Raw genomic sequence first — 24499 nt, 5'->3', positions numbered from 1 at the left:
TCGATGGTAACCTAAGGTCCTTGGAGATGATGGTTCCCAAGAACTTAAAAGACTCCACAGATGTGACTGTGGTGTTGTTGATGGGAGTGGGGTAAGGGGAGGGGGAGCTCTCCTAAAGTCTACAATCAATTCCATTGTCTTAAGAGCATTGAGCTCCAGGTTGTTGCAATGGCACCAAGACGCCAGCTGTGACACTTCCTGTCTGTAGGCAGATTCCTCCCCATCCTGGATCAGTCCAATCAGGGTTGTGTTGTCTGCAAACTTGAGAAGCTTGACAGAGGAGTCAGTGGAGGTGCAGTCATTGGTGTAGATAGAGTAGAGGAGAGGGGAGAGTACGCAGCCTTGTGGTGCTCCTATGCTGAGGGTTTGCGGGTCCGAGATGTGCTTTCACAGCCTCACATGCTGCTTCCTGTCTGTCAAGATTCATTTTTATAACAATTAAACAATACATGTTAATTGTTATAAAAATGAATATTTTTCTGTTCCATCACACTAGGTGTCCTGTCGTAACGGTACGACATAGAACTTGAACCCTTGAGTTTGCATATACATTCAAGTTGTCAATAGAAACAATTGTGACTAAGTTGGTAATAAAACAGACCAGTTTATTAGCTTAGCCACAAATAACATTTATTTACGCAGAATTGTGTCTGACAATACAACCAAATAAAGTGACAAGGGCATCTGGTTTTGTTGAGTTGCACCACCAATATATCCCGACCGGAAAGCACTGCAGAGGGTGGTGAAAATTGCCCAACGCATCACCGGTTCCTCGCTCCCCTCCATTGAGTCTGTCCAAAGCAAGCGATGTCTGCGAAGGGCGCGCAGCATCGTCAAGGACTGCTCTCACCCCAGCCACAGTCTGCTTACCCTCCTACCATCCGGGAGGCGCTACAGGTCTCTCCATTGCCGGACCAGCAGGTCCAGGAACAGCTTCTTCCCTGTGGCTGTTACATTACTTAACTGTACCTCGGTGATTGCCAGTCACCCCCCCCCGGACACTCCACCCCCAGAAAAGAAAATTGCACTACGACGACTGTATGTACGTATATATATTTATTGCTCATATTCTATGTTCGCTCTTCTGGGGAGATGCTAACTGCATTTCGTTGTTCTCTGTACTGTACACTGCACAATGACAATAAAGTTTGAATCTGAATCTGAATAAACACCAGGCTTATTTGCTCACAGACGAGCCAATCTGTAGCCCCAACTTTATGAGTGATGTTTAAAATCAACTCTGCCATCTTCTCAGAATACGGGTAAATTCCATAGACCTGCATTTACTGCCATGTCTTCTGCTGAATCTTTTATTGTTCTTGTGGATATAGAAAAATACTAAAATGCCCACGGTACCACTCAAGTTTGATTTAGAATCACTCTGAAGTGTATTTATATCCTTGCATTAAATTTTTATTCTTCATAGTTCTGCATTCATGACTGAACAAAATATCAATTATTGAGACAGCTACAAACTAACAATTGATAAACACCGAAGGTACACAATAATGCTGGAGAAACTTAGCGGGTGCAGCAGCATCTATGGAGCGAAAGAAATAGGCAACGTTTCGGGCCGAAACCCTTCTTCAGACTCCATTCAGTGAAAATTGCAAATTATAATATTTTTGCTTGCTTTGCACTAATCTGTGCAGCTCTTGTTATATTTGAGCAACTAAACAGAGAAATAATTTGAACATGGAAATACAGAACAAAGTACAACTTCAAGTGATCGGCAAAACTTCCACCTGTCAACTCGGCAAGTATGAACTCATGAAATTTGTCAATAAAATACACCATGAAAGGAATAGATCAGGTAGATGCACAGTCATGCCCAGAATTGGGGAATCGAGGACCAGCGGACATATCTCGGGAAATAATGGACCAAATTTATAGAGGATTGGAGTTTTGAAATCATAAGGAAAATTTCTACCAGAAGATGTAAAAATGTCACTGTTATTGTAACATCAGCAGCTGGGCAGCGGTTAGATTTAAAATAGTCAGATTGGTCAACAATTTTAATTAAAAAAGTCGGGAAAATAATGTACAGAGGAGTGGATTTCTAAAATCACAAGGAAAATCTCTACTGAAATATGTAAAAATGTCCCCGTTTCGGCGTCTGGTTTTCGAGGAGATACATTTCACGGGCGGGCAGACACACACACACACACACACACACACACACACACACACACACACACACACACACACACACACACACACACACACACACACACACACACACACACACACACACACACACACACACACACACACACACATCTAAGCTGTCAATGAAGACAGCAAATAATTTTTTTTTAAACTGTCTTTGAAATTAAAAGTTCATGTTAGTGATGTTAAGTGAGAAATAATTCAATTCAATTCAATGATTGCATCTTAATAGGTGGGGGACCAGCATTCTGGCAGGCAGGTTTGCCTCTGCTACACGGGTGGTTTTAAACTGAATAAGGGGGGCGGAGTGTCAAATGGGATAGTCGAGGACGGAGTTAAAGGGAAAGAGAGTAAATGACCCCAGAATTAACGAGAAAGGGAACTCACTAAGGGAGAGGAGTGTATGGCCAAGTGTATGTGTTCCATATCCCTGATTCCCTGTGTAACCACATGCTTTTCTATAAGCCTCCTAAACGTCACTATCCTGTTTGCCTCCACTACCACTGCTGTTAGTGCATTCCACAATCAAATGGGATAGTCAAGTACGGAGTTAAGGGGAAAGAGAGTAAAAGGATGGTTAATGACCCCAAAATCTACGGGAAAGAGCTCACAAAGGGATAGGAGAGTATGGCCAAGTGTAATAGGGATCGATGTGAAAGGTGAGGTGCGCAAAGAATTAAAAGTATTGTATATGAATGCGCGAAGTATAAGAAGTAAAGTAGATGAGCTTGAGGCTCAGATAGAGGTTGGTAGATATGACATTGTGGGGATTACTGAGACATGGCTGCAGGAGGATCGGGCCTGGGAACTTAATATTCAGGGTTATACATCCTATAGAAAGGACAGGCAGGTGGGCAGAGGAGGGGGGGGTAGCTCTGCTGGTGAGGGATGCAATTCAGTCCCTTGCGAGGGAAGACATAGGGACTGATGAGGTAGAGTCACTGTGGATTAAGTTGAGGAATTGTAAAGGCAAGAAGACACTAATTGGCGTTATCTACAGACCCCCAAATAGTAGCCCGGATGTAGGGTGTAAGTTGCAGCAGGATGTTAAAACTGGCATGTAACAAAGGTAATGCCACTGTGGTGATGGGGGATTCCAATATGCAGGTAGACTGGGAATATCAGTTTGGTTCAGGACCCCAAGAAAGAGAGTTTGTAGAATGCCTCCGAGATGGATTCTTAGAGCAGCTTGTAATGGAGCCGACCAGAGAAAAGGCAATTCTGGATTTAGTGTTGTCCAATGAACCAGATATGATAAGAGAACTCGAGGTAAAGGAGCCGCTTGGAGGTAGTGATCATAATATGATTAGTTTTAATCTGCAATTTGAGAAGGAGAATGTCAGTAATGCAGTTGAACAAAGGGGACTATGAAGGCATGAGAGAGGAGCTGGCCAAGGTAGACTGGAAAGGCATCCTAGCAGGAATGACGGTAGAACAGCAATGGCAGGAATTTCTGGGCATAATCCGGAAGACGCAGGATCGTTTCATTCCAATAAGGAAGAAAGATTCTAAGGGGAGTAGGAGGCAACCGTGGCTGAGAAGAGAAGTTAGGGATAGAATAAAACTAAAAGAAAAGATGTATAACACAGCAAAGAGTAGCCGGAAGCCAGAGGATTGGGAAACTGTCATAGGACAACAGAAAGAAACAAAACGGGCAATACGGGCTGAAAAGATGAAGTACGAAGGGAAACTGGCCAGGAATATAAAGAAGGACAGTAAAAGCTTCTTTAGATATGTTAAGGGAAAAAGAGTAGCAAAGTCAAATGTGGGTCCCTTGAAGGCGGACACGGGTGAAATTATTATGGGCAACAAGGAAATAGCAGAAGAATTGAATAGGTACTTCGGATCTGTCTTCACTAAGGAAGACACAAACAATCTCCCAGATGTACTGGAGGACAGAGGATCTAAGGGGGTAGAGGAACTGAAATAAATTTTCATTAGGCGAGAAATAGTATTGGGTAGGCTAACGGGACTGAAGGATGATAAATCCCCTGGACCTAATGGTCTGCATCCCAGGGTCCTCAGGGAGGTGGCTCTAGAAATAGTGGACGCATTGGTGATCATTTTCCAATGTTCAATAGATTCAGGATCAGTTCCTGTGGATTGGAGGAAAACTAATGTTATCCCACTTTTCAAGAAAGGAGCGAGAGAGAAAACAGGGAATTACAGACCAGTTAGCATGACCGGTGGTGGGAAAGATGCTGGAGTCAATTATTAAAGAGGTAATAATGGGGAATTTGGATAGCAGTAAAAGGATTAGTCCAAGTCAACATGGATTTATGAAAGGGAAATCATGCTTGACTAATCTTCTGGAATTTTTTGAGGACGTTACAAGTAAAATGGATGAATGGGTGCCAGTGGATGTAGTGTATCTAGACTTTCAGAAAGCCTTTGATAAGGTCCCACACGGGAGACTGTTGACTAAAATTAGAGCACATGGTATTGGGGGTAGGGTGTTGACATGGATAGAAAATTGGTTGGCAGACCAGAAGCAAAGAGTCGGAGTGAACGGGTCCTTTTCAGAATCGCAGGCAGTGGCGAGTGGCATGCCGCAAGGCTCGGTGTTGGGGCCGCAACTGTTTACCATATATATTAATGATTTGGAAGAGGGAATTACAAGCAACACTGGCAGGTTTGCGGATGACACAAAGCTGGGTGGCAGTGTGAGCTGTGAAGAGGATGTTAGGAGGTTGCAGGTTGACCTGGACAGGTTGAGTGAGTGGGCAGATGCGTGGCAGATGCAGTATAATATAGATAAATGTGAGGTTATCCAGATCCGAAGTACCTATTCTGCCATTTCCTTGTTGCCCATAATAGTTTCACCCATGTCGAGTGACAAATACTGGCCTACAGATGGGAGAACTGCACTGCTCTTACTCCAACAGAGGCAATAGAAACTTTGAGCTGAAACAGCGTATGCCACTTTGCCAACACTGCATTCAAATGACAATGGCCCTGAAAGTCCTTTGCAGAACTTCAGGCCAGTAGAAAACAAAGAAGGCATCCCAAAGTGCAGGCAATCATAAATGCACTCACAAGAAGTTTATCCTTTGGAGATCTGATTGGCAAACTCCTAACACGAACAGTTGGTTTCAGCCCTGGTTGGTGCATTTAGTGTCATACAAAAAGCATAGCCAGCTGAATGTACAATTTTTCATTAGCTGGACAAGTCCCTCTGACTCGAGTGAACTCGCTAACATCTATACATTCAGTAGAAGCACTGCCTCTAGCTGGAAGCACATTGTGCTTTGAATGTGGTATGCCATCTTATAGACTGGCTGCAGAGAATGCTAGCAGCTGTGAGCACTTACAATGTATCAATAGAAAATCAGTGTCAGCAGGGCAGCTGACATTCTTTGCATTTGCAAACTTTGATACTTATATGTCTTTCACAATCGGCGATAGGATGGCCCAGAATGCTATTGTATGGTATTAAATAGTAGTATAGAAGCTGTCGACCAATATCCCTGGCAGTGCAGAACCCATACAGCATGGATTATAGAGACATATGGGCATTTTGAGCTCAATCACCAAGGTGCGATGATCCACATAATTCTGGCTCAGTGGCAAGACTGCAACCAGCCAAGCCACAGGTGACAATTGGAATGTTTTATCATCAGGAACAAACAGAAGCAATCAATTAAACTGGCTCATGTTTTTCAGTCAATAGATGAAAAATTAGAAGCATCAGAAATAAAGACCCCTGTTCATCTTGTTCACCTTCTGCCATCCTAGGAGTTACAAGACACAATAATAACATGCTAATTGGAGCAATCAGTCTCTAGTGATTCATCGATAACAGGTCTAGACACATCCATGCAACATATACCCATAATACAGAAGGGAAAGCCAGCAATCTTTTGCATCCGTCTCTTTTAACTTGGGGTATTACTGCTGTTCTAAATCTAGGTTTGAAGATAACTTCAATGACCCATATAAATGAGATTCTATAATATTGGTTGGCACCCATGGCCAGTTTGCTGGAGAGATTTGTTGAGGCAAAATAGCACATAGACTCTCAATAACACCCATTCAATCTATTTTCACAACATGAACTATCCTTTCATCAGGAAATAATATTTAAAGGAATAGTTTAAGTTGAGACCTTTGGCCCAAATTAAATAAAATTCCACCTAGTGTTCCATTCACCAGTTCCAAATGTAAAAGTATTTCAGTTTTGCACTGCTATTTTTATCATCAACAAAAAGTATTCAATTAAACTGACGTATGTCTTTTCTGTAAAGTGTTAAAACATCAGGAATATTAATCTAGTTCACCTTCTGCCATCCTAGTAGTAAACAGTGCAATGACAACCTGCTAATTGGAGCAATAAATCTCCATTGATTAACCTGCAACATATCTGGACACTGGGTGACAGAATCCATTTGACTTTATGTGGCGATCAGGTTTGAGTTATTATGGAACTTGCCTCGGAACTCGAGCCCTCTGAGCTGAAACGTTACAAGGCCATTGCCGATCTCTATCAGTTGAACCAGAGCGTTGAGATAATCTGAAGCCAGGATGAAGCAATCTCCGGTGCTGTAGCTTCCCCATCGACCTAGGATCAGGTCGCCACACAAGCTCTGCTGCAGTGATCTGGTTAGGTGCTCATAGAAGATTGAGTTCAGGTTGTTGTCATCAGCCCCTGAGAGTGCAAATAACAATGATTACATTGAAGCGCGAATGTTGTCATTCTCTGTGGATTTTAATATAACAACATTTTGTATTCCATTTGAGAGTGACAAAATTTCAATCCAAAATTAGATTCTTTAACCTAAATAAAGGCAATTGAATATGTTATGTAGCTGGGGAAATTGTATTAAAAGACATAATGTTAGCTATGATGTGACAGGTATTTATAGTGATATTTACAATTGACACGGTAATGCATGTCAATACATGAGTTCTTTATTTGATGTATTAATGCCTATAATAATAATACTAATAATAATAATAATAAATACTTTATTGATCCCCTCAGGGAAATTCAGATTTTTTGTCAGCAGCGGTACAATAATAAAGAACACACAACCACAATAAAAAATTTACACAAACATCCACCACAGCATTCATCACTGTGGTGGAAGGCACAGAAATTGGCCAGTCCTCCATTTTCCCCCGTGGTCGGGACCTCCACCTCCTCAGCCATTGCTGCGGGCGTCCAGATGGTAAAGAACAAAGTAAAGTCAAGGTAAGTCCAGGATCGGCTTTTCCCCACCGGAGACCGCGGCTTCAGGATGGTGTAGGCCGCAGGCCGGCGGTCAAAGATTTAAAGTTCCCGCCGCGCCGCAGCCAGAAGCACCGCAGACTGCAGGGTCGGCGGTCGAAGCTCCCCTCCAGGGGTGATGGTAAGTCCATGCCGGACCCACGGTAGAAGTTGTCCGCGGGCCGGCCGATGGAGCTTCTTCTTCCCCCCGGGTCCCCAACGTGAGATCCCGGGCTGTAGACGCCGCACCAGCTGGAGCTCTGCAGACTGCGGCTTCAGGCTGCCGGCTGCCGCGGGCCAGCAAAGCGGAACGCTCCCCTCTGGCGAGCCCCAGCGAGGGCTCACCCGCTCCACGGTGAGAGACCACGCTGCGCCCGCCGCTGAAGCCCCGGGCGCGTCTCCGGGAAAGTTTATGCCAACTATTGATCATTCGTACACAAGTTATCCCGCTAAGGGCAAATTTACAGAATCCAATTAACCTACAAACCTGCGCGTCTTTAGAATGTGAGAGGTAACCGGAGAAAACCCACGCGGTCATGGGGAATAAACATAAAACCCGGCTCTCATGCGCTGTGAGGTAACAGCTCTACCGCTGTGTCACTGTGTCTCCCAGCTTGGCCAATGGCTTTGTACTTTGTCATTGGCATACATCTTTCTCTTCTAGTCATTAATAAGGTTTTGACATGGGCCAAGACGCATTATCACCCTCTAACTGCCTATGAAAGTAAGCATGCAGGTACAGCAGGCAGTGAAGAAAGCTAAGGGGCTAAAGTCCCTCCGTCCCCATTGTTTAATTATTCTGTATTTTTGATTATTCTGTATCTTCTTTTTTTTTAAATTTCTATATGCACTACTACTACGGACTGACGCAAAACTGCATTTCGTTGTACCCATACTCAGTATTTGTGCAATGACATTAAAGTTGAATTGAATTGAATGTTGGCCTTCATTGCGAGGGGATTTGAGTTTTGGAGCAAGGAGGTCTTACTGCAGTTGTACAGGGCACTGGAGTATTGTGTGCAATTTTGGTCTCCTAATTTGAGGAAAGACAATATTGCAATTGAGGGAGTGCAGCACAGGTTCACCAGGTTAATTCCCGGGATGGAGGGACTAACATATGATGAAAGAATAGGTCGACTGGGGTTGTCTTCACTAGAATTTAGAAGGGTGTGAGGGGATCTTATAGAAACATATAAAATTCTTAAAGGATTGGACAGTCTAGATGTAGGAAAAATGTTCCCAATGTTGGGGGTCCAGACCCAGGGGTCACAGTTTAAGAATAAAGGGGTAGGCCATTTAGGACTGAGATGAGGAAAAACCTTTTCACCCAGAGAGTTGTGAATCTGTGGAATTCTCTGCCACATAAGGCAGTGCAGGCCAATTCACTGGATGTTTTCAAGAGAGAGTTAGATTTAGCTCTTAGGGCTAAAGGAATCAAGGGATATGGGTAGAAAGCAGGAACGGGGTACTGATTTTAGATGATCACCCATGATCATATTAAATGGCTGTGCTGGCTCAAAGGGCCGAATGGCCTACTCCTGCACTGATTTTTCTATGTTTCTATGTTCTATGTTTAACCCTTTTAATCTGATCTCATCCTATCACAGATATTCCCTTTGTCACAAACATTCTTCGCCACCCTGTCTACACCTTAAAATTACATTTTATTCACTCTTTCCCAGTTCTGATAAAAGGTCTCTGATCTGAAATGTTAATCTTTCCATAGATACTGCCTGAACTGCTGATTGTTTCCTGCATTTTCTGTCTTTTTTTAAATTTCATATTTCCAGAATCTATATTGATTTGATTCATAATTTTTCTGCTTTTCAGTTCTATCGTCTGAATATAAACCATATAACTATATACCAATTACAGCATGGAAACAGGCCATCTCGGCCCTTCTAGTCTGTGCCGAACACTTACTCTGACCTAGTCCCATCTACCTGCACTCAGACCATAACCCTCCATTCCTTTCCTGTCCATATACCTATCCAATTTATTTTTAAATGCTAAAATCGAACCTGACTCCACCACTCCATTCCACACAGCTACCACTCTCTGAGTAAAGAAGTTCCCCCTAATGTTATTCCTAAACTTTTGTCCCTTAATTCTCAAATCATGTCCTCTTGTTTGAATCTTCCCTACTCTCAATGGAAAAAGCTTATCCACGTCAACTCTGTCTATCCCTCTCATAATTTTAAAGACCTCTATCACGTCCCCCCTTAACCTTCTGCGCTCCAAAGAATAAAGACCTATCTTGTTCAACCTTTCTCTGTAACTTAGGTGCTGAAACCCAGGCAACATAAACAGTGCTTGGTTTGCTTTCTTTTAAATCGACGTAATAATCTTTGGGTACCAATATACCCAACTACACCTATGATCCTTTCCTATTTGTATTCCTGTCTCAAATACTTCCTCTGACAATTTGTTCCGTATACCTACAATCCTCGGTAAGTAAAAGTTACCCCTCAGGTTCCCAGCAAATCTTTTCACTCTCACCTTAGACCTATGCCCACTAACTCGATTCCCCTACCCTGGAAAAAGACTGTGCTTTCACCTTATCTTTTCACTTCATGACTTTATACACCTCTATAAAATCACCTCTTAGCCTTCTGCGCTCCAAGGAATAAAGACCTAGCTTGCCCAACCTCTCCCTGCACCTCCAACCCTCAAGTCCTAGCAACATCTCGTAAACTGGAAGATTTGAGGAGACAGCATTGGTAATATCTCAACTGTGGCATCACATTGAGTTCTAGGTATTATAGATCTGAGTCACCGAGGAATTAATAGAATGCTTGCAGGGTTGTGGAACCAGTTATAAGGAGGGATTGGAGAAGCCCGGATTGCTCTCTCTATGGCAGTGATGGTTATGAAGGGAACTAATAGGGTTGTTCAAAATTATCAAGGGCTTGGTAGAGAAGCTATTTCCACTGAAAATCAGTTAACCAGAGAAGAGAGTTGAAATTAACTGGGAAAAAATGGTTGTTGTGGATAGTTGCTGCATGGTTGGAAGCCATTTGGCCCATCAAATCTGCATCAGCTCTCTGTAGGGCAAATCCTGTTTGACGTACTGCCCACCTTATCCTCATAGCCCTACAAATTCTTTCCATCTAGACATTTATCCAGCTCTATTTTCGATTCCAATTGAATCTGGCTCCTCTATGCTCTGCAGCAGTGCATGCTAGACCTTACCCAGTAACTCTGTGGAAAAAAAAGCACATTTTCATTCTTGTTTTGATTCTTTTGGCAACCATATCATCCTGTTGCCTGATTCTTGATTCCTCTGCAAATGGGAACCATTTTTTCTTTGTCTACTCTATGTAACCCGTGTCTGATCTCCAGCAACCTTCTCTGTTCCGGGAAGAGTAAGCCCACATTCTCCAGTCCACCCACAGGATTAAAGCTTATCTTCCCTTGATTGATTTCAGTACATTTCTTCTGCACCCTCCCTCATGCCTTTACGTTTTCTTTGAAAAGTGGCAGCCAGAACAGGACCACAATATTTTGTTACTTACAAAGGGTAGCAGTTACTTACAAAGGCAGGTTCAATGTTATAATTTAAAAATAAATTGGATAGGTATATGGACGGGAAAGGAATGGAGGGTTATAGTCTGAGTGCAGGTAGATGGGACTAGGGGAGAATAAGTGTTTGGCACGGACTAGAAGGGCCGAGTTGGCCTGTTTCCGTGCTGTAATTGTTATATGGTTATATGGTTATAATGCCCTGAGGAAAAATACTAAGGGATGAGAAACAAACTGGATCATACTTTCAAAGAAAAGGGATCATTTTTGAGAAGGCACCATATTTTGTCTAAAGTTTTGTCTGAGAATACAAAACTAGCACTTTCTGAAGCAGCATTTCACACCTCGAAAAACAACATTCACAGGAACAGTTCATTCTTGTGCTGATTATATTTTTAGGGGCCAGACAATCCTATCACATTCATGTTGCGACAAAATAATAATCCCAAGGGAGGCCAGCTGAAACGACATCATCTCTTTACTTACCAGTACTTCTGTTTATCTGTGAATCCAGCCTGGTGTTAGAATGATCCACCCGTTTGGTGCTGTAAAAAAAGACATAAGCAATAATGCAAATCTTGAATTTCCTGGTGGATATGTTGTCACATTGAGCACCAGGAATGAAGATTAAGTGTACTAAGGTGGGCCTGGACCAGTAATCATGAGGACCAGTGTGCAGAGAAATAATCCAGGAGTGTCCATTGACCTGTTTTGCTTCCTTCTCCATGGATGTTGCTTGACCTGCTGGGTATTTCTGACCTTTTCTCATTTTTATGGTTGAATGGCCCATTTTAAAAGTCACATGCATTTTTGTTACTGATTCTTTTTCCATGTTTATAATTGAATCTCTATACTATTAAAAGTCTCATTGTGTATGTGTGTATACGTGTGTGTGTCGTCCGAGTCTTTCTACCTTCGTCAAAACGCCACACACTAGTGCAGAAATGTTCACACATTATTAATCACATTAACCCCGTCGACAAAATTAACTGCTTCACTTCACATTACATGTTATATTTCACAAGTTACAGCGTTTAAAAAAAATCGAAAACTAACTTTTTAAACGGCAAACCTTCAACCCGCTTCGAGTGACGTCATAAAGGGGAAGTGGGCGACTACCAGCTTCCAGTGACGTCAGGGGGAGGGCCGCATTTAAATTAACGTTCCGCTTTTTCCGACCCGGACTTCTACCCGCGACCCCCCCGGCTGGGGTTTCTCGCGGCCATCAAAGAGGCATCGAGACCACGGCGGTGAAGGAGACATCGAGACCGCAGTGGTGAGGACTCGCAACGATGGGGCCACGGCGGCGGAGACGCCTCGCGATTATGGGGCCACGGCAGCGGTAGGGGAAAGGAGAGGGAAAGAGAGGTGAAGAAGGGAGGAGAGGAGTAGAGGGGAAACATCCTGGGGAGGCCAGGAGGGAGAGTGGGGGGGATTGAGGGAGAGGATAGGGTAGGGAGGGTCTAAACTCCCTCTCTCGCCCCTTCCCACTCTACTCCCTCCCTATCTACCCTCACACCCACCATCTCTACCCCCTCCCTCGCAACCCCCCTCCCTCTCCTTCTCTACCATCCATCCCCCCCCCCACTCTAGCCCCCTCCCTCTCCCCCAAACCCTCTCTCTACCCCCTCCCTTTCTGCCCCTCTCCCTCTTTAGCCCCATCCCTCTCTACTACCCCTCTCCCTCTCTACACTCCTCCCCATCGCCCTCCCTCTCTACCCCCCCTCCCTCTCTAGGGATTGAAGAGGGAGGGTGAAGAGGAGGTGGTAGGAGTGCTGGCGGATGAGGAGAAATGAGCCGTTGGGGGCTATGCATGAGTGGTGGAATATTGTGTTGGGGGAACCGGTTGCGTTGGGGGAACGGGTGAGTGGTAGAATATTGCGTTGGGGGAGCAGACCCAACGGGTCTGTACCTGGTCTAGTTCCCTATATGAAGCTACACACCATTACTGGCAAAGAAGTACAATTGCAGTGTACTGGAATTACATAAGTAATTTTCAATGTAATTATTCAAACTGTTCAGAAATGTATTAAAAAGGACACAGTGCTATAACACACTCCTTAGTTTCCTGCATAAAAACTTATAGATTTTGGAGTGATATTTTCGAAATATTTACAAAATTATTCAAGATAAGAATGGAACCTAATACTGAAATTATTATATTTGGAGTAATGGAAGATGGGAATAAATTGAACACATCTCAAAATTTATTTTTTAACTATGGTTTAATAATAGCAAAAATATTAATACTTAAATTTTGGAAAAATACATCAATACCAACGCTTAAAATGTGGATTGCAAGTATGTTGGACACCGCACATCTTGAGGAAATGCGATTCCTCCTAATGGATAAATCAGACCAATTCATAACGAGTTGGTCTCCATTTGTCGTCTTTTTGGAATCATATGGTGCAACACAATTGTAAAAACTAACTGTTTCAGGACTGGACGAGGGTTGGTCAAGATTATAAACAATGATCTCCTTACCTTTTTTAAAAAAAAATTTTATGTCTTATTCTCTTTTTTCTATTTTCTTTTTCTCAACTTTCTTCACTCATTCGTCTTTTTTGCGTTTTCTTCACACACTATATATCTCACGCTTTTCTATCCTTTACTATCTAATTTCTTTTTCTTGTTCTAATCTTTCTTTAATATAACAAAAAAAATAAGAAGCTGTACATAAAATGTATTATGAAAATATATATTAGGCACTTTGGTGCCATATGATTGTACTTACTTCTAATAAAATAAAATATTTTTTTTTAAAAAGAAAAAAAAAGGACACAGTGCTGGAGCAACTCAGCATGACAGGCAGAATCTCAAGAGAACGTGGAAAGGTGATATTTTGGGTGGAGGCCCTTCTTCAAGAATGTATTTGCAGATGTGGGATTGTTAAAACATCCAAGGTATTCTGTTAAACAGAACAGACATTCCAAATTATCTTCAACAATTTAACATATCCTACTTTTCAAATGGTCATTGCTGCACAGATAATTTCTTACTGCAATCTTTCCTATTTGCACTAGAGTTGATGTTTACTTGCTGTTGTACAACATGCACATCGTGTGATGTACATGAAGATTGTTCCTTCGGATGGAGCAGGTTTAGGCAGCAAGGGTTGAGAGACCATCAGACCACAATCAATCTCAATATTTGACCATCTGCAATAAATCTCACATTTTTCCTGAATTCCACAGATGTGTATACCTGCAACAAGGACTGGAGAACAGCAGACAGGTGTGGAACCCAAGATATTATTCAGCTTTAGTTCCACTGTCACTATAAGTGTCTGGTCACTTATCAAAGCACCATCTGAGGAATGAACTCAGGGGTCATACTTTCTCATGCCATGGACTGGAAATTTTATAAAACAATTATTTTATTAAACAACAGGTTTTCTCATCCACTGCACAAAAGATGAAACAATATTTGAATCACGTTTTCAAAGTCATTTTGAGATTTTAATTTATTTTAGCCAGTCAAATTCTGCGAAACCATGCCCTCCAATGTCCACTGCCCAGCTCATTGTTCTTAACTCCAGCTACAGACTTGAACAGAGAGAACTGGGTGAGAGGTAATGTTTCATGAATACTGCTGTGGGCTTTTTGAAGTTACGACATCAACGTGACAAGTAAGGTCATTTCCCAACTCGGCGCAAGCAACATGACTGTCAGCAGCAAACACAGTTCACTTACTTGTAATTCTTTTCCCAGAACTTCACCGGCCTGACATAGGATGTAATAAAAATGGCGCTGCCAAGGAATGGAGCAAGAGGAGTGGAAAAGAGAGAAGACACGAGGGCTTGGACGAACAGCATAGCCGAATCTGAAACCGTGCAGTTAAGGAACTGATTTAATGGTTCCTATGAAAGTGATGCAGATATAACAGCACAAATAAGCAAATTTAACGATCAGAGCAGTGGTGACTTGGCACAGAGTTGTTTATATACTCTAGCCGCATGTGAAAAATTGCAACCAAATTCAAAGCAGAGGTGCCTTTGACGGTGAACTCACTACAGTCTTTACCGTAAGCTCGCTGGTCCACTCTACCAAGTTCTCACCCTTGTTCGGAGTAAAAAGTTCTGGGTTCAAACTCCTTCATAAAATTGTGAGCAAAAATAATTAGTGGCAATACAAAGGAAATGCAACATTGCTGGAGGAGACCTTAAGTCAAGGACTACCATTGCTCTCACATAGATGCAAACAAGAACATTCCAAAGATGAACAGGATACTATCTCTTGGTGCATTGACTAATAGTTATCTTGAAACCAATATCGCTACCAGCAGTTCAACAAGTCAGAGACAACAATGCTCAAACTAGCTGCCATGTTTCTAGAATGGTAACTACAGTCGGTAATTACTTTGTGCTAATCTGGTAATGAGGAATCAGTTTACAAATTGTGGAAAACGCTACATAAATGCAAGAACGTCTCTTTCTTTTAATCATTCCATTTTCCTGATTGTCACAGCTGGGCACAGCCAAGGATGACCATTTGCCACTTCCTCTTTAACATCTTCATGGGATCCTTTGTTGATATTATACAAGAACACATGTATTACAAACACACAATTAACAACCTGCTTTAACTTGCGATCATGCACTTGAATCCTCCACTGACTGATTTCCCATCATGCAGACTTGGCAACGTGCAATTGCTTTCAGTTAGGAACAGCTATTCCCAGTTACTACACCACTCCCTTAGTGCTGGCAGTGTACAATGTACTGAGGCAGGGACAGACATGGACAAAGTTGCAAAGGTGGATGTAGGCAATCAAGTAAAATTGGACATAGACTGTCCATTTCCACCTCCGCCACTTCACCAAACTCTATCTCTGCTTCAGTACACCCCCACTGAATCTCACATTCCTGCCTTTGTTACCTTTGCTGACCATTCCAACATGTTCCTTCCTCTCTACCATCTACCACTCTTCATAAACTGTTTATCTAATCCTCTCCTATCAGTTCCATGTGTGACATCCTCCATCCCCATGGCTATGAATCCAAGGCTTAATGTTTTTAGATTAATCTTCGCTTCATCAATTTGCAGAAACTAATCACGTCCTTTGTAAACCATTCATGCTTGGCTTACCAGTCCTGGTATAAATACTGCGCAGTTGTGAGCCCTGCGGACTCTCTTCTGGATGGCATTCTAATTTGTGAGACAGTTGTTACATTGTGGAATGTGCAGCACTATTTGTTGTTGCTAAAATGGGGCGACATCCCTTTAAGGCAATTGGTAAACAGAGTTTTGAAGCTTTCAGTGTTTGTCGGAGAAAGTACTTATGGCCACAGTTGATAATCTCACAGTGGTTTAAGAACAAAATTATCCCTGTGGCACATCTGCAGTGTGACTACAGATTTAACACTGGATTGGGAATAATGTAATTGTGTAAGCAGACACCTCATTTAGTTGTCAGCATGAGTTAGGTCAACTGAAACCCAAAGAAAACCAATTGAAACCAATTAAAGTTTCTTTTTAGAAATAAATAATTTACATTTATGTCATTTGGTGGCACATCACCTTGCAATGCTCCCATGCCCTAAAGCCATGTTATTGTGGTGTGGGGACTGCATTGAACAGCCTTGTTTCACACGCAGAGCAAGATCCCATAAACAAGATGAACAGGTATCTTGTTGTGTTAGTTACGAGAGGTAATACGCAAGATTTTCTTTCTCCTTTCCAAATAATGTTGCTGGGATACGGTGGGCTGTGGGTCATCAGTTAAATGTTTCAAGTGAAACAATGCACCCATAATGTTTATTTTTACTCCCTTTGGCCCCTTTTGTCATCCTTTTTATCCCTAGCCTTTGTCCACCCATCTGTCAATCAAAATGCCCGTTCCCCCCTCACCTCTATCCATCTTTGTTCCTGTCCCCACATCTTTTCCAGCTTCCCCCTCACTAAATTTAGTCTGAAGAGTCCATCCATGTTCTCCAGAGATGTTGCCTCACCCGCTGAGCTACTCCAGTATTTTCTGTTCTACAAAAGCTATTGCCCCATTCAGTATCAGTGCTCCAACAATGTGAAGCTCTGTCAATAGCTTTGGCAGTACATTGTTCCCCAATACCATCTCCTCAACAGTCAGGCTTCCCCCAGACTGCCCCGTCATCCTGGATTACATCACACAACCCTCGACTGGAATTTGAGCCTAGAACATGTTTGCTCAAAAGAAAGACTCGTACTCATTCAGTAAAATCTTAGCTTTTGCATTACATCTTTGGGTAAAGAGTTCTCTTCAAAACCAGGAAACGTTGTAAATGGAATCAATTCCTTGAAGTGAATGGATTGTCAGAGAGGTAGCACCTTAAGAGTGCTACATGGCTGTAGGACATATGATAGTACTGTTACACTGTCAGAGGGACTGGACCATAAGCACTGGCAGATTCTTTAATGTCATTAAGTACCACATCTCAGACTGACACATAAAAGGACACAAAGTGCTGGAGTAATTCAATGGGTCAGGCAACAGGACTGGAGAACATGGATGGGTGACGTTTCAGGTTGGGGCCATTCTTCAAATTGAGAGCTGTTCATTACAGTAACAAATATCCAAAGCACTGCTTTGAACCTGTATGTGTTATTTCCCTTGCAATCTTAGCTCTTCAGACTAGATTTTAAAGGATACGAGGCACGGCAAAGGGCTGTGCAAAAGCATGAAAGGCTGAACCCCACGCAATCTGCCAAGGAGCAGTGTAAGTCAAAACAAACTGCAGTTTGTGTAGTAAGTCCCACAGCTGCACAAGAGAAGAAAGATTATTTGTTAAAATAGTGTGACAATCGCCGAAAACCAACATCGTTCAGAACAAAACTAGTTTTAAACCCATTGCAACATCCTGTAATAGGTATTCTGTTCCCTGGAACAACATTAAAAATACAATGAGAAAGTGCAGATCAAACCTATTGCCACTTATTAAATGGCAGCGAAAACTCACAATTGAAAGAATCAGATAGGTGGTTAACTTTTAAGAAATTGCAGAGTTGTGGATGTACCTCAACCCATCACATAGACCAGCCTTCCACCATCATCTTCATCGACACCAAAGCAGCCAACATAACCAAGGACCTTAGTCACCACGGTCATTTATTTTCCTGTCAGGCAAAAGCTTGAAAGCACATATCACCAGACTGAGGAACAGTTTCTTCCCTGCTGTTATCAGATTACTGAATGGTCCTCCGTGAAGTTAAGGTGTAGTCCTGATCTTCCAACCTACCTCAATGCAGACCTCTGACATTTTTCTTTGTATATAATGCTATAATGATGTTATTCTGCACTCTGGTATGTTTCTCCTTGCACCAACTGTTGTCCTTGTGTATGACTTGATTGTACTCATGGATGGTATGATTTGCCTGGATAGCATGCAACAAAACTTTTCATTGTATCTTGGGATATGTGACCAGTGGCGGACTGGGTCTAAAAATATTGGTTGCCAGGAGACAAAGGGGGCCCACTTCATCAGCGGCCCACTTGATATAGGGGGCCCACTTTATCAGGGGCCCACTTGCCATCGGGCAAGCTTCACCCTGGCCAGTCCGCCACTGTATGTGACAATAATAAACCAATTAGTGCAGCAGATAAGACTGTCCAGCCTTTGTGCAATTCCCATGATACAAGTTATACAAGTTGTTTTTAGTTGAAACACTTGCATGTTACGTCACAGCAATGCAGCTTACAAATGTTTGCTTTGCTTGAACTTTGTTTTTATGGTGGCTTTTTTCATGCTAATTTTTAACGCCTGAGTATATTTATTTTCAAATCTGGTAACACTGCAACTTTAAAAATTCTAAACTAACTTTTCACTTCTTAGGAGGGCCTTGGGTTTGCCACTCGCCTTTCTGTAGGTTCTGAAATGACTGATGAGGCCAATGTGAGAACCGCAGATACTTCCACAGATAGGGAAGAGACGCCTGACGTGGAGGATGGGCGGTTTATGATGTAATTCCTTTCACCATTTACACTGCGCTTCTGTGCACTCCTAGTGCCTTGACTCAAATTCTCAATAATTCTCCTCCACTTTGAGCAGTCAGTGACTAAGGACTCCCAGGGGCAGATGGGGATGCTGCATTTCACTATATCCTTGAATCTTCTTCTCTGCTCTCATGATAATCTTATTCCACGTTGGAACGTAGAATAAAATGTATCAGTAATCTGATGCCAGGCAAGTGAATGGCATGTTCTGCACAACAGAGACTATTGAATGTAACCAGGACTTCAATGCTGAGCATGTTTGCATGTGAGAGGATGCTGATCCAGGTTTTATCCTTCAGTGCATTTGGAGGATTCTACTGAGACAGTGTGGTTCCTCTACAATGATTTAAGGTCCCTGCTGTAGAATATTCATATCTCAGAAGTGCACAAGAGGCTGGAGATCACGGCTTTGAGGTCTTTACTTTTAAAACACTTTTTCCCTTATGGTTAAAGGGGCATCCCAGTGTTTTGAATGTGGTGGTGAATGTTGCTATTGGTGTGGATTTAATCTAATTGCACAGTGGACATCATCTTTTCTCGTACAATTACCAAGAGGAATGTAGGGAATACCATCAACCATTTTGGCTTCAGTACAGCCTTTGATTCCATGAACTGGAAAGGACTGTGGAGCACACTTCAAATTCAGTTATCCAAAGGAACTAATCTTCCTCTTATATTCACTTTGGCAAGCACCCCATGATCATATATTTATATTTCAACATTTCCTTACAACACAGGAGGCTATTTGACCCAAGCATTGTTTGCCAGCTCTCAGAGCATATGCTCATCCATTTCCCCCAATTGTCCAGTCACCCATTGACAATTAGTTTTAGAATTGTGAGTAGCGCATGGGTCGGCACAGTTGTGCAGCGGTAGAGCTGCTGCCTTACAACGCCAGAGTCCCGGGTTCGATCATAACTACGGGTGCTGTCTGTTTTAGTTTGCACGACCTCCCTGTGAGCACGTGGATTATCTCCATTTTCCTCCCACACTCCAAAGATGTGCAGATTTGTAGGTTAATTGGCTTCTGTAAATTGTCCCTAGTGTGTAGGATAGAATTAGTGTACGGGGGATTGTTGGTCAGCGTGGACTCAGTGGGCCAAAATGCCTGTTTCCATGCTGTATCTATAAACTAAACTAAACATCAACCCAACATATCTTTAGGTGGTGGGACGAATCTGAAGTTCCCAGGAGAAACTCATATGGTCAAAAGGAGAAACTGCAAATTTCAATGCGCTGTTCAATGACAACATGTCAAATCAAATTGGAGGAGTGTCATCGTCCTATGGTGCTTCCTTAAATAATGGTGGATTGCTTGGATGAGCAACCTCCATTGGTAATGTCCAAATGTATTGGTATCAACTCATACAGTTAGTTTGGCAATTAAACCAGGGCCTCCATTATGAATTCAGTTAGCATAACCCTGGTCTGTTTTCTCCTGAGCTTAAAACAACTATGCAAAAATTATTTCTGGGCAGAGCCAGGTTGGCAATCCAAATTCCCTCTGACAATCACATAAGTGAAAAAAGTTACAATTATCCAGTCAGAACCAGATACTGATAATTTAGCTATGTACCTCTAGACACAAAATGCTAACAATCTTTTTTAGATTCACAGACAACATTAAACCAATAATAGATTCCTTGTCTAAAATCGAACAGTTTATGTGTTTGACAGCATTAGTTTATTGAAATGTTTTGATAATGAATTTAAGATATTCATCGCTTTAGATAATAACAAATAACAATACAAATTTACTCAAGTCAATGGTGGGCAGCCCAAACGATCAGAACTTGGACTTGTTAGGGTTTGAAGATAATCTAACTCTCCATTCATCGTTTAAACTATCGTGGACAACTTGTACAGGAGCAACCAACCTTCCTTCAGGGTTGTATAAAAGTCTATGGGGTGGGCCACAAAGAAGCATCTGGTGGCTAGAGAGAGGATATAGGCTGTAGGTTGGATAATATAGGTTTAGAAGAGTGGGCGGTGATCAAAGTTAGTTTATTAAACTAACAAGAGGACAGATCGAGGCAAACTATTTCCCTTGGTGGGTGATCCCATTTTAAGACAAACACAATCTTAAAATCAGAGACTGGTCACTGAGGGCTAAAGCAGTTTCTCCATAAAAAACAAATGGAAACGTTGAACTTTCACTGCTAGAAGTGATGGATGCTGACAATTTCAAGCAAAAGGATTGGTATAATCATTTTTTGGATTAATGAATATGGAGGATGGATAGATACATGGACTAATGTGTAGATCAGCCATGTCCAACTGAATGGAGCAGGCTAGATTTCAGTGGCTGTTTACCAGTTGCAACTATCTGGGTCATCTTGGGAATGCATATAAATGTAAAATTGCTCAGGGATGTTAAAATCTTGGCTGACCCACATACATTCTATTCTAACGGCTCCTGTCACCAGGAAACAATTATGCAGCTTTTGCATAATTTTTGTCTGCATTTTTTAGTTTCACACAAATACAACATACATCTCTGCCCCAGCATTTTCACAGTTTTTGATTGAAAGCGAGGATTGAAAGGAAAGCAGTCATTTTAATCCTAATTATTGTCAAAGAAGGTGTCGTTATTTATCAAGGGAAGATTTTTTTTCTCTGCTACAGATTAATTAATAAATGTACCTAAATAATTGCATTTAGACCAATCAATTCTTTCTTATTCCATTGCCATGTACCTCTGCCTTGTCCAAACATTCCAAGGTCAAGCACTTTTGAAGTTACTGGTGTAATGTACATAAAACCCAGCAGTTAATTAGTACATGGTAAAATCCCAGAAACAGCATCTTGATAATAATCAGTCAATCTGTTTTTTTGATTGTGGAATCAACTGGGGCATAAATTGAAGACAATGAACATCTTGCTCATCTCAAAGCACTATGCGAGAGGGCATCAATGACAATTAATTGCAAAAGGAATGAATCAAAGCAATTAAGTTTTTTGATTTTTACTTACAAGAGAATCAAACCAAATTTAATTAACAACAATGACAGACAGACCCATAATTTAACAGACTCGTCCTTTTTCTCCAAGGATGCTTCCTGACCCCCTGAGTTACTCCAGCACTTGGTGTTTATCTTTAATTGACAACTTCAAGGCCATGTGGTGGTCTGTCCTGAAGACCAAATGGAAGCTGTAAAACTATTACAAGGCCTGCTGGTGTAATTGAGTAGAAGCTGCTTCAGGGGGAGATCCAAACTGTGGGCACAAATGTAAGCGAGTCACTAAGTGAATTCACATAGTGAATTCATGAGGAACTGCTCAGTGAGGGGCGAGTCTATGGAACTCCGTGACATGATACTGCTAAGATAAATATCTAAAATGTATATCGGGGGTGCTAGATAAATGTTTGGAAAAAGCACCAGCATATAGCAATTCCGCAGAGTAGTGTTTTTTTGTGTTTGTAAATTTTATGCATATCTTCAGATGTAGGAAATACATGTGCATACAGGTCTTCGTCACCGGAAGAAAAGCTGAGCACAAGAGCTGTTCAGTGGAGGATTGATTATGAGCAGGACGTGTTTGCTCCTGTGCAATCATGGGATAAGTGTTATGTTTGACACTCCAGCAAATTGAGCAAACTGTTATTCATGCAATAAATTAAATGGTGCATACTGAATATCTCACAGTGAGTTCACATCTATATGCGCTCGATGGTTAATTTTGTGTCAGGTATATTCATTGAGTGAATTATTGATTCTGCTTTGGTGCAGGCAGTTTTCTGCTCCATTACCACTGAAACCAATTCAGGATTTGAAGATGGGACTTTCGAGTCGAATGTGCAGGTTAAGACAGGAAGTGTGAAAAATTAATTCACTGTTTATGAAAACAGTTTTATATTTGTTAAAGCTCTGAAACATATCATTTTATTTGTCTGCAGCTTTTATTTTGTCATTCGTTTCTCATTGTTTTGCTAATAGCTTTCCTTTCAGCTTTCCTAAAAAAAATATCTGCAACTATCACCCTTTTTCCTGTCAACTCCCACACCCATCACCAGTCACATGAGAACATTGGTGTACGTGCATTTCACTATCATTTGCTTGTCACGGCAACCAGATGTCTGTGTTCACAGCTCCCTGCAGGCAGGCACTGGAACGCAAAAGCTCCTCCGAAAGTCTGCAAGAGCAATATGTGGCAAGGCTGGGATTGCAGAACATTTCGTACCAGCTTCTCTCTTCCACAAAAGCATGGGATGCCCATTCCATGTCTGTTGAGGATTTATTAGTAAGGTTGGGAGGGACGCAACGGAAAAATAAGCAATAAAAATAAAAATAATCCACTGTGTTTCTCTTCCCACTTGATATTCGGGAGTGGGAGTTCACACAATGAGTTCTGTCACAGCACTAATCTGCAGAGCTATCATCTACAAATTAACCTTTAATTAAGAGTTTTCAGAAGCCAGTATCATATGGTTTCCATAGCAACTGAAAGCGTTTTCCCCCAACCCCATACATCTCAGTAATTTAATAACTGCTAATTAGTTTCAGTAACACATGCATATGAGTCATTGCTGCTGCCAAAAAAATGTTTGCAAAAATACCTTCACATTCTCCTTAAACAAAAGGTTTTTAAAGTGGATGTGTTCATGAACAATCACCAAAATCCAAACCTAAAAGCTCAGCATGCTTCTTAAGTCTGACTTTAATTTTGAAAGTGGGTGCAGATGTTTTAATCGTGCTTTAATTATATCAGGTCAGCCTTCATATCTTTGTACTTCTGTCTGACTAGAGATAGCAATTAAGCTAAAAATAAAAGCCTTGCAAGATTTAGTGTTGGTGTATACTGATCACTGTGACACTTAACATGATGAGACTGCATTTTTCAGTGTGGGATCTTCTAACTGTTCCAAAGTGTCCTTTAAATATCTTCAACAGTGATACTAAAGCTTGTTTGGCTATTCAATTACATCATGGGGGATATGCATTACAAATACATTTCCCCATTTTTCTTTCAGATTTCGTGACAAAAATGCATTGCTCAGTCTTGAAACCCCACTAGCACCCACTGCAAGCACTGGGACACAAGATAAAAATCAATGTGTGCTCATTCCAAACTTGTCAATTATTGTGCTGAAAAAAAATACCAAGACTTATTGTTTAGTAACTATACCACATCCGTACAGAATGAAGAGCAGGCAAACTACCAATAATCAAATGAAGGTTTTTATGTTGCATGGCTGCTGTTTGAGCTGAGCTCCCAGTGCTGGGTATCAGTATGCCACAGTCACTATGCAGAAACAAAGGTTTCCTTGGGCGCTCATTCTACAACTGTGTGATCACAATAATTTACTGCCTGTAATCGAAAAAAAAGAAAAGAATTTGCAGCACAGAAATAGGCCATTTAGCCTAAATAGACAATTCTTGCGTGTGTGCACATCCTTCCACGCTATTTGATCCAAAACATTTATCAATCCTTTAATCCTCACTCTTTGCATGCACATTTCCAGGGCCCCTTTCAGCACATTTACACAATTCGCTTCAACTGCACTCCATGGCAACAGGTTTTATATTTTCACTTCTCGCAGGTCAAAAACATTTCTCCTGGATTCCCTTTGGGATTTATGCATACAGGTGAAAACACCTTCTCGCCTATCCTATAAATTCCTGGAATAGTATT

At 41.7% G+C, this 24499-nt stretch overlaps 1 protein-coding gene across 2 annotated transcripts in view; it reads right to left on the bottom strand.

Moving 5' to 3' along the window:
* Nucleotides 1-24499, bottom strand: part of pcnx2 (pecanex 2) — a 222972-nt gene that overhangs the window by 63066 nt on the left and 135407 nt on the right. For both annotated transcript variants that reach the window (XM_033021735.1, XM_033021734.1), the window contains exons 23-26: nt 17525-17633; nt 14593-14722; nt 11384-11442; nt 6599-6814 (exon numbers count right to left, since the gene is read on the bottom strand). In XM_033021735.1, the coding sequence (XP_032877626.1) occupies nt 6599-6814; nt 11384-11442; nt 14593-14722; nt 17525-17633 (514 nt within the window). The remainder of the gene's footprint in view (nt 1-6598; nt 6815-11383; nt 11443-14592; nt 14723-17524; nt 17634-24499) is intronic.

Source organism: Amblyraja radiata, chromosome 5, assembly GCF_010909765.2.
Source record: "Amblyraja radiata isolate CabotCenter1 chromosome 5, sAmbRad1.1.pri, whole genome shotgun sequence".
Lineage (NCBI taxonomy): Eukaryota > Metazoa > Chordata > Chondrichthyes > Rajiformes > Rajidae > Amblyraja > Amblyraja radiata.
The sequence above is the reverse complement of the archived record's forward strand: the minus strand, read 5'-3'. Positions and strand labels throughout refer to the sequence as shown.